This window comes from Rhinichthys klamathensis, unplaced genomic scaffold (assembly GCF_029890125.1).
Source record: "Rhinichthys klamathensis goyatoka isolate OS25496 unplaced genomic scaffold, OSU_Roscu_1.1 h1tg000160l_1, whole genome shotgun sequence".
NCBI classification, from domain to species: Eukaryota; Metazoa; Chordata; class Actinopteri; order Cypriniformes; family Leuciscidae; genus Rhinichthys; species Rhinichthys klamathensis.
In genome coordinates this window covers 1,059,997-1,073,049 of record NW_026606694.1, presented here as the reverse complement: position 1 = coordinate 1,073,049, position 13,053 = coordinate 1,059,997, and the positions used below count along the sequence as shown (strand labels likewise).

Genomic DNA, 13,053 nt, shown 5'->3' with positions numbered 1-13,053 from the left:
CTTATGAATGTCAATAACACCGAATAACCGACTGGAATTCGCGCTCAGCAACTTCTGTCTACTTTGATATGACTGGTTATCTCAAATATGTTGACATTGACGAGCGGTGACAGAGGCAGCTCAGATAAGAAGATTTTGGTGCTGTGCAACATCCTTGCAGTACTAAAGTAGTGGTAATACTATATTAGGCCATTATTTCACAATATTTATTATATACACCTCAGAAAAATACAGAGGTCCGGACCTCAGTGACCTCATAGCTGGCTACGGCCATCCGCGTGACATGAGACTGAGACTAAGGGCGTATACACTCATGATGGGGGAGGAGAGAGAGTGAGTGAGAAAAACGAAGATGTGAAGAAAGACTGTAGAAAGAGAGATGGCTGAAGGACATTAAAAAGAGAAAAGGTAAGAGGAATATCCCTGGAAAATAAGGGTTATGATCAGACAAGAGATTTAGGACCCACGTTAATATTATAAAAGCTTTCCAGCACTGGAGACACTTAAAGGCACAATATAGTTTTTCACTGCTAAAGGTCGCCTATTCAAAACAAAAGCTTGATGACGCCGAGATTGAGCGCGGAATCATGGGAGTTGTGGTCTTCACCTCACAGCCGTTGGAAAAGAACCCGACGGGATTTGGGCAGAAATAATATTCATGGATGAGATTATCAACATTACTGTAGTATGAAGCAGAGCAGGGCCGAGTGCTGTGGGAGCGGAACGAGGCCGCTGGAGCGATTGCTAATGAGAGACGAGCGCGAGACACGGCTCGAGAGCAGCGGAACTTTTATTATGCCCCAGATTATTATTATGCTTCCGCTTTTTCAGGTCAAACGTATGTGGGGTAACGCAGCGCTGTTTTATCATTTACATTTGTCTGTTGAAAATAATGTTATAATGTTACTCTGTGCGTTCGCTCAGTGGCTGCTACGAGACACTTGTTGCACACTGCAGGAAGACAGATGGATATTAGAATATCGTATTAATGAATGCTGGATGGCTTGTGTTGCTAAATGGCATGCAAGTCATTTTAAAACATTGTATAACGGAGAAAATGCTGCATTACTGTTTCTAAAAAGCTGCATCTGATTACGTTATGTTAGCCACTTGACAAAATAGTGTTTTTCTCTGAGGCATGGTAAAAACATGGTATTCGGTGAAAATCAAGAAAACAAGCGATTCAAACAATAAGACTAACAGTGTTGAGCTATATAACAATGATTAGTTTTCTGTCTATAAATGTTTCCAACCAGTTGTTCCTTTGTCTAATAAAACATATAATATATTAAAGCATCTTTGGTGTTTCCATGGTTTCTGCAAAATAAAACCGAAAATCGAGGGTAACGCAGGTATGGCGTCACTGATAGGCGATGCAATGACACGGTCCGTGTCCTGGTTAAAATTCCTTATTTCTTTGGATTTAAACATTCTTGGAAACATATGGGATAATGTAAGTACCAAAGTCAACAAAATATATAACACTGTTCTAGTGGTTTTGGGATATTTTAAATCCAAAAATCGTACGTATTGTGCCTTTAAGCAGGAAGGCCTGAAAATGGATGCCAAGGTTGCGTTGATTCTGCTCCATATGTGAGCAACATATGACCAAATATATGACCAGAACCAAGATATCCAGTTGTTGTAATGTTAGGTGTAGTAACAGGACAGTTTTGAGTGTCATTGTTTGTCTGGAGCTGCTGTGATGCTGTGTATATATATACTCTTGTGTACGGTATGTTCCTTTTTTGTTCTTCCTTGTTGTTTGTTTGTCATCTTCCCTTTTTCCCCGCAAAGCATTATTTTACTTCCCTTCAGCTATGAAAAAGAGACATCCACTCTTGCATTGCGTTTTTATGCATTTTGGGGGCGGAGCAATGAATGAAGGGTGTGTTTGTTTGGGTTGATTTCAAATATCATCAGTGTTTCTCAGAAATCGCTTACTGCACCTTTAACAACCGGATACTTAATTTGTAAATGTATATGGCCCACAAAGTATTTAGACAGAATTTGGTAACTGGTTTGCAAATATTGCAATCCTCACACAATGATATGAAAATAAAGCAACTTAATATTAATATAATAATTTGACCTTCTTAGGTTGAGGATTAACAATGCCAGAAAGTTGAGCATCTCTCTTCAACAATCATTTGTTGAAATAGATGAATTATTAAGAGGTTTGGACCATATTATGCAGCCTATTTGTGTAAAATTGCATTATCAAAGCCCTATTCAGTAAAAAACACAATGTATTTTATCATTGGTTTTAGAGCAGTTCATGCTCATGCTTTAGGTGCTAATGTAGCCAGTCAGCTCTGAGTGGATCATCACCATATCTGCCATCCATGAGATGGTCCAGCCCACGGTGAGAAGCACAGCTCATTCAGATGAGTCATCTCACACACGCCAGATCCCAACACACACGCCTGCACAGATCAATATACAGTCATGCAGTATATTCATGTGTAACTAACTATAGATATCTGAAACATATATGATTAAATAACAAAGTCAGAAAAACATTTCCTCTCCATGTGGAAGAAATTCTATCACAAACAGATGAGGGACCTTTCTAATGCGTCATATATGCATCTTGATGACAGATGCTCTTTCCTGTTATATCATAGCCAAGGTCCATCCAGAAGGTACTTAATCTGTCCTTCCTGCAATAGAACGAATGCTTTCAATCATCAACCCACTAAGAGCATAGTGGCAGGACAATAAATTGCTTTTTCCCTTTAAGGCAAGACTACTTTTTGCATAACAGGGCTCTGTAGGGTCATATACGGAAGTACACATTCAAGTCACCTTCATTCAAACCAAGAAACCATTTCACATAATGACGGGATCATATAACATGGTTCACATTCACATAAAGGGCGTGATGTACCATTTTTTGAGGGTACACCAGTGAGTCCTCCTGGCTCACACTGTGCTCTAAGGAAAAAACAGACCAAATGGAGCTCCCTAGGGAGAGAAAAAATAAATATTGCAGTTTGAATGGGCATGACACTTCTATTCATATACACGTTTTGACTGTTTGAAAGGGAAACAGGAAAAGGCCTGTATAAATCAGCCTGGACAAATGGTTAATCAATAAGTAATGGAAGTAAATCAATAATAATAATAAAAAAAAATACGACAACTCCTTTAAAAACTACTCTCGTCCTGTCCATCATTAATGGCTTCCTCTTCCTGCATCAGACATAACGCAATCTTGTATTTTCAGTTGTTAGCATTTGAAGATTATGTACAATAATTTTGAAATGAGCTATATTTGGAAATCACAACAAAACGCTATAAGAGAACTCACAGATAATTTTGTTTTTATTTCTATTTTATTTTTATGGTATCCGCCAATAATGATTGACTGTATTAAAGTAAAATTGAAAGCCATTCAATAATTCAGAATCAGGTTTATCAATTATATTTAAATATAAGCTGTAACTTTCCTAATCTGCTATATTTCTGATCTTTTTGTTTTGGCTAGTAGTTCTGAATGCCCAGAAATTAAAAGATTTAGTAGCTAAAATTGGCTGGTGAGTGAAAATGTTCATTTCAAACCCTGCCTGTAATCTCTTAAAAGTGCAAACCAGCAATAAAGGAAGGAGGAAGCAAAGAGATAATCAACTCCAATATTGTAAACAGGAAATTATTTGTGAAGTATTTTTCTGCTCTGTGCTGAGTGCCTTCCCTACCATATTAAACACTCTGCTTTGATGAATGAAACTGATCTCAAATTGGTAAATAACTATGAAAATATTTGTATACACAAGAGTAAACTACAGTAACTATGTGTTTACCCCATGTTGCTTTTGGGGGCAACTGAGGAAACATGGATGTGTTAATCCAGGTCTAATCTGAGGCCTCTGGGACAGAACAAACACCCACCCACACACACCTCTGCCATCACAGACATACACTGTGCCAACCCGCCAACTGTTAAAATATATTAATAATGCATAAATAATATGCTACAATAGCAAGACAAGGTGAATTGCTCTCATAGATTGATGTTCATATAAACTCATAATCTCCTTCACATTCATAAAAAAAAAAGTATTTGGGAGTCATTCCAGTTAGAACTCTGTGTAAAAAAAAAAAAGAACTGTCCCTAAAGCTGTGTTGTTGTAATTAAGTATTTCTATAAAGCGTATTTTATAAATTTCCTCTGTTTAAACTCAGGCACCTACACTTTTTAAATGATTTACATAATGGCAGGAAAATTAACAGGATGCTTAACAGGATAGAACCAAACTAGATGGAAATAAAAAGCTAAAGTTAGCCATTGCTCAGTGAGGGATTTAGAGTTAGTTTACATGAGGGTGTAGACTTGAATTTGAAGTTATCATACCAATTCATATCATTTTAATAAACAGGGTGGGATATTTTAGACAATCAACTATTATTAAAAAACATCACAGAATTTATCAAATGAATTGATGATACTCGTGTGTGCTGTTGTTTTCCCTACTAAAAATGTCACTTCCAGGAGAATGATGTATGAATTTTCACAATGGGTTTTCTTAAAAAGGCTTTTGTTGGACAAAATGATATTATAAAAGACTGACAGGATGGAAAGAACAATAAATAATTTAAAAATCACCTCCATGTTCACTCAATTTTCAGTTAACTAACTGATATATTAATTAGTAGTAACTGATATAGTAATTAATCATTAGTATGATTTCTAGTTATTATGTTTAATATTTTTTCCAATGTATTTAAACATATATGATGGAACTATGAAAATACAGCATGCAATAACACAACCCTTGGTCACTTAAGCTACACTTGGAATAATGCCTTGCCTTGCCTTAAGAGACAAAATATAAAACCCAGTGACCTCTGAAAACAAATGATGTGAGACTTTTTCTCCGAACATTCCAGCCATTTTTGCAACTGCTTTCAACCAACTGGTGTCACAGTATAATGAATATATGAAGTCAGTTCCACTGACTTCATACAGGTGTATTTAAGTGTCCAAACTGTAGGTGTACAGATAATAACCAGGCTTCCACCACTGTATATGCTCATCCTACTGTACAAGCCAATGTAAATGTACACAGTCAGTTGGGGACTGATACTTTCTGAGTCCACACTAAAACCTATCCAACTATCCATACTACAAAATCTATAGTCCAGGGCTGAAGCCATTAAAATGGTCATTGTATTTTTAATGATGTTTTGTTTAGCTAATCAAAGTAACACACCTCTCCCGACTTAATGCACAATATCAAACCACCATTCAATATGGCAATCTGTAACTGTATTTCTACACTTTCAGTGCACGCACTTAGTACTTAATAAAATGCATTTCCATACGTATATGGATATACTCATTCAGTCCAGCTTCATTCCTTATTTTGCAAAGTTCATCTTAGTTCTTTGACCAATCTATTGTTGCCATTGAACAAAGGCTCTCATTCTTCAAAGCATGGAGTGTTTCTGTAGTAGGGGGCGGGGAGAGTGTTATCACAGTGAACTGACAGCCTAGTGGCTCTTTTGATGTGCAGACAGACACAGGCACTGCAAAAAAAAAAATCATACAAAATGCACGTGTATTTAATGTTCTCAAAGATGTCGATTTTCTATTTAGCCTGTCACATTAATAATTTTTCCACATTCTGGGCCTATCCAGTACAAGGTACATTTCAAATGAATATATATACTATTATATACATACACTCTATGTCCTGAAGCAAAACTAGTTAAGCACTACACTTATTTCCTTGCACCTTCTCCATGTCCATGTTTTATATGCATTATTGAAGTACTGTCTGATAAGATTGGGATGCTCCTGACATTATGGGACAGTGAAAAAATCTTCTTTCACTTTGGGCAGATGCCAAGGCACTGTTTTCTTTAGCCTGCTGGGAAATACTGCTCCAGCTCAACTCCAGTTACTGCCAAAACAACCAGAGCCGGCCTCTGTCTCGCCGCAGTCCAGTGACAGCCCTTTCATGCCGTCTGTGTGCACTTCCTCTTCTGCTGTGTTACATCTTCCAAAGATGTCATTTGTAATTTTTGTCACTAGTGCTCTGTCTCTGATTATATTATATTATATTATATTATATTATATTATATTATATTATATTATATTATATTATATTATATTATATTATATTATATTATATAGATGTAGAAGCAACTGTAAGCAACTTTAGCCAGTCTGGAATTTCCAGCAGATTTAGCTACTGAATTAGACACCCCCCAAAAAGATCAACAGGCAGAAAGTGACTCAGTCTTCTGGCTAAAATTGCAAGTTTTACAGACACATCACAGGCCTATTTTATTCTGTAATTCTTAAAATTGTAAATTGATGAGTGTATCTAATTCATACACTCATCAGGGTTGTAAAGTATTACATCAGTACATATCATACTTTATGTTTGTTGACTTGGCTGATGAATTTGCTTTATATTACAGAAAGAAAAATAATGACAAGTTACATTAAGATAGACCTATGTATATGTCTGTCATTACTCCCAGCATCATTCTGTAAGCCTCCTACACAAAGTAACAAATAAGCACTCAAGCTAGTCTTTACTCAATGTATATTCATTAAAAGTAGAACAAGAGGACATAATGGAATTATTCTTTTACGATTCCATGGCACACAGACAAAACTCCTCAGTTAATACTCTAATAGACTACAGGAAACTATTTTACACATGATGATGCATCGTCTTATGCTGTCTTACCAACTGGAATAGCTGCAATTCTGCAACATATTTTGGTCTCATAAATGCAAATTAAGATGGCAATAAAAAATAAATTGGGAGGAAAAAACATTATTCATTACACAACAAACCCTAATATTTCCCGCATAGTGTTATACTAGATGACTCTTTATCCTGGAAAATGCCACAAGTACAAAAATAGCCAAAGTGGTCGGTATTCTAGGAAATATTTGGCATTTGATTGATAAAAAAGTAGCAGTTATGTTGTAATGTTCAATGTTGTACCCTTATATCAATTACTGTAATGTTGCTTGGGCTAGCACCCACCCAACTAAACTGGAATCTATTTTTCGACTTCAGAAGCGAGCTTTAAGAATAATATGTTGTGTAAATCGTAGACACCCCTCCCAATCACTGTTTGCTCAGGCAAGTATTCCTAGTGTCTTCATTCGTTTATAGCTCTATAAAAAAAGTTATTTCCCCAGCACTTTCGTAATATTTTTATTTTTAATAATGAATTTCACCAGTATCCAACTCGTAGTTGTCTTATTTAGGCCTCCTTACTCTCGTACAGTTTAGTGTATTGTTAATTTAGTGTAAAATTCAGTTGTCTGAATTTTCCATATGGGTTTGTGCTCTAAATTCAATTTTAAATTGTTTTATACATGTTTTTAATTTGTTAAATATAATTGTTTCTATGGAGATTGCCACTACTTAAGCCCCTTGAGGGTTTTTCGGCAATTGTCCATCACATTTTTTTGTGAAACATATAACACAGTTTTAATGTTTTGTTGTGAAAATAAATAAATAAATAAAGAAAGAAAGAAAGATAGTGATCTACCTTATACAAATAAATAATATTGGTCTGACTACTTCAAAACTAGTAAAAATGTGTTAAATATTATAATATAAAAGTATTGTGTGCAGCTCTTTACAATCTATTTATTTTCCACAAGGTTAATCTTATCACCATGGAGAAATTCTGTGAAAATCCATGGGGTTGGGTGGAGCCAAACCTCTGCTGTACAGGAAATACTATCACTACCACTGGTACTATTTAAAGCAGTCTATATGGCAGCCCTTCTATTTAAAAGCTTAGTCTAACCCCACCCAGACATTTCCAGGGTTACTAACAATTGGTGTCAGCTGAGCAGAGAAGTCACATAATGGGTAATGACACGGGATAATTGTTGTTTATTAAGGAACCATAGAAATAATGAGCAAGAACATTGAACGATCGAAAATATGGTTACAATATACACCACACATGCACTTAATGTGCATGAGGACATTTAGACTGCACTGCATGCCATTGAGTTAGCAAAAAAAGCAACACTAGCTGCATCTTGAAGATATGATAAAGCAAAAGTTTTCATTTTTTACGAACTTCTTATAATGGCCGTTTCTCAATACCAAGTACGCGGACTTGCGTGCTTGGTAGTTCGGACTTGCCAAGTTCGACTCAGGAGAACGAACTCCCGAGGACGAGAGGACGCAAGTCCAGTTATTCTGCTAATGGAACAGTGCGTTCTTGATCGCGTCACTCAGCACGCTCGGGCTACTCCGGTTATCTCTTTACGTATATTTTAGGCAACAATAAAACGAAATATGCTACAACTCTGCCTCTTTTCGTCAACAATAAAACGAAATATGTTATAAAACACCACCCTGCCTCTTTTCATTTAAAAATCTTAAACATTGTAGCCTAATGGCCATGTGGTTCAGGCAACGCATATTATCTTCACTGCATATATTTATAACCAGGGGTGGTAAAAGTACTCAATAGTTATACTCGAGTAAAAGTATATATACCTAAATAAAAAATTACTTCAGTAAAAGTAGAAAGTCCTCCATTCAAACATCACTTGAGTAAAAGTACAAAAGTATCTGATTTAAAACGTACTTAAGTACCGAAAGTAAAAAGTAAATATTCAAATTAACTGTAAATATAAATAATTAAGCAGATCAATTGTTTTGGGAGTGATATGCAATGTTTTATTTGAACAAATGATAAGATTAGATACTGCAATTAAGAATTTGTTAGCTAGCTGTTTACACGGGTTTCAATATGAAATCACTTGGCTAATAATAGTAACATTAAAGCACTAAAGAACTTTTCCTCTGCAGTCCCCCTACAGGTTGGAAGCGGCATTGTCCGTTACCGCTGTCGTAAATAATTTAGCCTACCGCAGCCTACTGTCGCACGCATGCTCGCTGTTTATCCAGCACCGGCTTTAGAGTGAATGATGTCCAATTGTAACGCTTGACGTAAAGCAAGTCAAATTTGTAGTTTTCTTATGTCTCATTCGAACTACAGAAACGCGACCCGATCTGGCAAACTTATATAGTGTGGTTCTAGGACCACAAAGCTAAGGCAGAAGTGCCTTTCAGCCTGTTACGACTTGATGAACCGCTGAAACGATTTTGGAAACATTATTTTAAGGTAAAAAATCTTCTTTAGTGTTGCTTTAACGTCAACTCACTTCAATATGTTTTCTCAGTTTTGAGGGTGAAGTTTTGAATGCTGAAATTTAATTCACCCGTGGCAGGCAAAGAAGACATTTCAGCCGATATTAATCTCCCTTGACTTAAGTGAATTCGAACATATCATTGATATATGGCCTTGGGTGATCCCTGTCGGAAATCTTGGGATCATTGCTGGCAGCGAGAGCTGCACCTTCACCGGTTTCTGCGGTCAATGGCGAACTGACTGACTGCTATGTGAGCGTATGCTGGCACAGAGCTTGCGCCGCGCGTTCTTTTTTTCAAAAGAAAAACAAGTTTTTCATTGGTTTGGAAAGCCAGTGTAATAAATACTTGGACCGAGCATGGGGAAATGTATCAGAGTAAAAAGTAAACTTTGTCTTTAAAATTGTAGTGGAGTAAAAGTGAAAGTAGATGCAAATAAAACATACTCAAGTAAAGTACAGATCCCCGAAAAAAATACTTAAGTAAAGTAACGAAGTATTTTTACTTCATTACTTACCACCACTGTTTATAACAACATGAACATGATCATGTTTTCATTTTAAAAATATGAAACATTATTGATTTTTATTGACATTTAACAAACAGAGACAGGGTTGTGTCATTTTATTTTATTGTACATATAGTGAAGAGAATGTTAAAATAAATATAAATATATATATATATATATATATATATATATATATATATATATATATATATATATATATATATATATATTTTAAAGTATATAAAATAAAATGACACAACCCTGTCTCTTTTTGTTAAATGTCAGTTTTAATGATCAATAATATCTACAATGATAAAGAAGGCAAACAATTCAAACATAAGTAAGCTCTCTAATATAGGCTACAAAGTTAAAGTTAAATAGCCTAAATATATAAAGTTATGAAACTTCACTTTGCCCTCAGCCAAAACGATTTTCTCATTGAAACACTCTTAAAATTACATTTCATGACACAATAACAGTAGTATTTTGATATTATGCGGGTTTTCTCCTCTGCTATTGACGCTTGCTGGTTGGTGCGAGATGCATTCTGGGATACCTGGCTGTCTCAAGTCCGCACAAGTCACCTCTCGATGCATCCTCGGTAAACGGGGCGGATCAAGAACACATCCGGGGATTTGAACTGGACTTGGCTAGATGTGAACTTTGAATTGGAACAGTACTTGGGCAGTGACTGATGACGTTTCACAAGTCCACAAGAACACAAGTACAGACAAGAACGCATATTGAGAAACGGCCAATATCTTTGGAGTCATGAGGTAAGAAACATCAATAGTGTCAGATTCTGCCATGCTTTTGTAATACTCAAGTATTCTGTTTTTGGGATCCATATACCTGACATTTATTTTCAATGAAGAGAAGATTTGGGAAGTCTGGGGCAGAGACGAGAGGAAAACCGTAGTCTTTTACGTGAGGAACCAATTAGAGGTTAAATAATTCTTTCAAAATATCCCTGTAATATAACAAGTTGCACAGTGAATTAACTAAATGAAAGGAAGATGCAAAAGAAATAACTCATTTTAAGTGTATTGTGAACAAACACCTGATACCTGATCTTTGACTCAAACTATCCAAGAAAGCCTTTCCACTCTTCTCATCCTCAGAGACGAGCATCTTAGCCCAGTCTTACATGCATATTATCTTACTAAAACGATATTATTTCGCAATTCATCAAGGTGGATAATGGATATGTCAACTTAAACCAGACTTAAAAAAAAAAAAGCTTGGGAGTTGAAGCATAATTTTGAAAACACCGGGTGAAGTGGATTACCTTCCTATTTTACACCTTCAGGTAATCCAGGCATGGCTAACCCCACTAAGCCTGTGCTAGCCACACTTAGAGATTCACCTTTATGTCACAGCTATTTGAGGCTACAGTGATTGTCGCTGTCACTTTTTGCTATAGCGTTACCTAACACCTAAAGCCCTGAGATCTGTCACTTGCACAAGTTTGGTTTTCTATTGAGATGGGGACCTTCACAGACTTATAGTTTTTATACTGAGCAAATCATCTCCTACCCCTAAATCTAACAGTCACAGAAATGATTCTGCAGTTTTTAGCTTTTCGAGAAGATTTTATTTATTGTTTAGGAGTTTCCTCACAATATTAGTGTTTTTAGCATCCTTGCAGGGAGATTTGAGACCCGAATAATACAGTTTTTGCTATTAAAATACCTAATATGTCATTCACACTGAATGAGGAAGTAGCAAATGGTTTGTTCTGATGTTCCACATGCCTCAATAAATTGCATAACACATGCTTATAATCCATATACCAGGGGTGGATGACACACATATGTGCCATTCAAGGTAAATTATACAAACAAATTAGGATTAAATCCCCTTAATTTATCACTATTCATCCTATTTCAACAATTAGATTTGATCCAGCATGTTTGTGCACCAACCGTTCGTGCAAAAGGAAAAATAACAGTGTTTGGGAGCAGGTGACATGATACTGAGTTTATCTGATCCAGTGTTATAAATAAATTATATGTTCTCGTCAGGCCGACAGTTACATAAAAACCTCCATCACGCATGTGAAACAAACCAGTTTCTCCCTCCAAAACACAGCTGACAGCGGCGTTCACATGCGCACACTGAATTGCACACATGAACACCTCCCTTTAAAGAAATGGCCTTGAGCGGACACATGATTAAAAATGAGTGCTGCGTTACAGTATGATGTGTACGTGTATGTGTGTGAGAACTCCATATACAAAGAGAATTCTGAGGCGGCCAGCTGGGCACATAAGCCGTAACTGCAAAATCCAAATAATCCTTTACAAAGACAAGCCATCTATAAAGGGGGGTGAGGCAAAAGCACAAAGAAAAAAAAAACAGCATATATGCCTGCTATTGTACATTAGAGTGCATAAGCGTGCGTGCGTACATATGATATACATTTACATGTGTGTGTGTGTGTGTGTGTGTGTTGATGTGTGTCTATGTTTGAGATATCCAGCACCTTCAGATCTATATTGAGTTACCGGAATGTCAAGCCACTCAAAATAGCCGGACAGCTTATGGCATTTAAAGCAATCACACGCCGGGCCGGACACGCAACGAGAGGCAAACAGGAGGCAATAAGATAAAAATAGACCAAGCCCTCACCTTCCATCATGATTGCAGATTTGCATTCCTCTATCTCCAAGGAGCCTGAAACGGGAGGAGGGGAGGAGAGAAGCCCCTGGTTACCAGATGAAGAGATGTAAAAAAAAAAAACAGAGCCCACTTCCAGCCTCCAAAACCCTTAGGTTTAAAGTCCCCGTGTCCCTCGTACGACGGGCCGTCGGATGTTTTAGGGCTCCGTGTTTAGGCCATGGATGCTGCTGCTAGTCACTGCGGCTGTGGTCTACACGATTACCAAAGGATGCTCAAAAGGGGGCAGGAAAAAAAGCAGAGTGGAGAGAGACAGAGAGAGAAGGAAGGAGGGAGGGAGGGAGGGAGGGATGGGGAGAGAGAGAGAGAGCTAGCTGCTGGAAGGGAGGCTTGCTGAGGTCATCACTCAGCTCAGCCAATCCTGTGTGCACTGCTGCATGTCACATGGCGAGTGGTTCAGCGCTTCTGTCAGTGTCCTCGCTGGGAATTCACATGCAGACACACACAAGCACACACACACTTGCACACAGCTTACCTTGTTATGGTGCAGCATGCCGCTCCTGCCAAAACAGAAAGGAACTGGATTAATGGCGCGTTGGGTGCCACACAGCTAAATACAGGAAACTGTCCATGTTAAACACACACAGACGGAGATACGGTTACACGTTGAGGCTCAGCTGGCGGGCCGTGGCTGCCTCTCTGTGACAAATCAATCAATGTGACATTACATCTGACAGAAACAGTAGCTGCCCCATGGAGGGAGGAGCCAGCACT

The 13,053-nt window shown here is 37.3% G+C and overlaps 1 protein-coding gene across 1 annotated transcript in view; it reads right to left on the bottom strand.

The window, feature by feature from the left end:
* Nucleotides 1-12,777, bottom strand: part of sgip1a (SH3GL interacting endocytic adaptor 1a) — a 77,049-nt gene extending 64,272 nt beyond the window's left edge. The window contains exon 1 of the mRNA XM_056258841.1: nt 12,292-12,777. Coding sequence (XP_056114816.1) covers nt 12,292-12,301 — 10 coding nt within the window. The 5' untranslated portion in view covers nt 12,302-12,777. The remainder of the gene's footprint in view (nt 1-12,291) is intronic.
* Between the last annotated feature and the right edge of the window lie 276 nt (nt 12,778-13,053).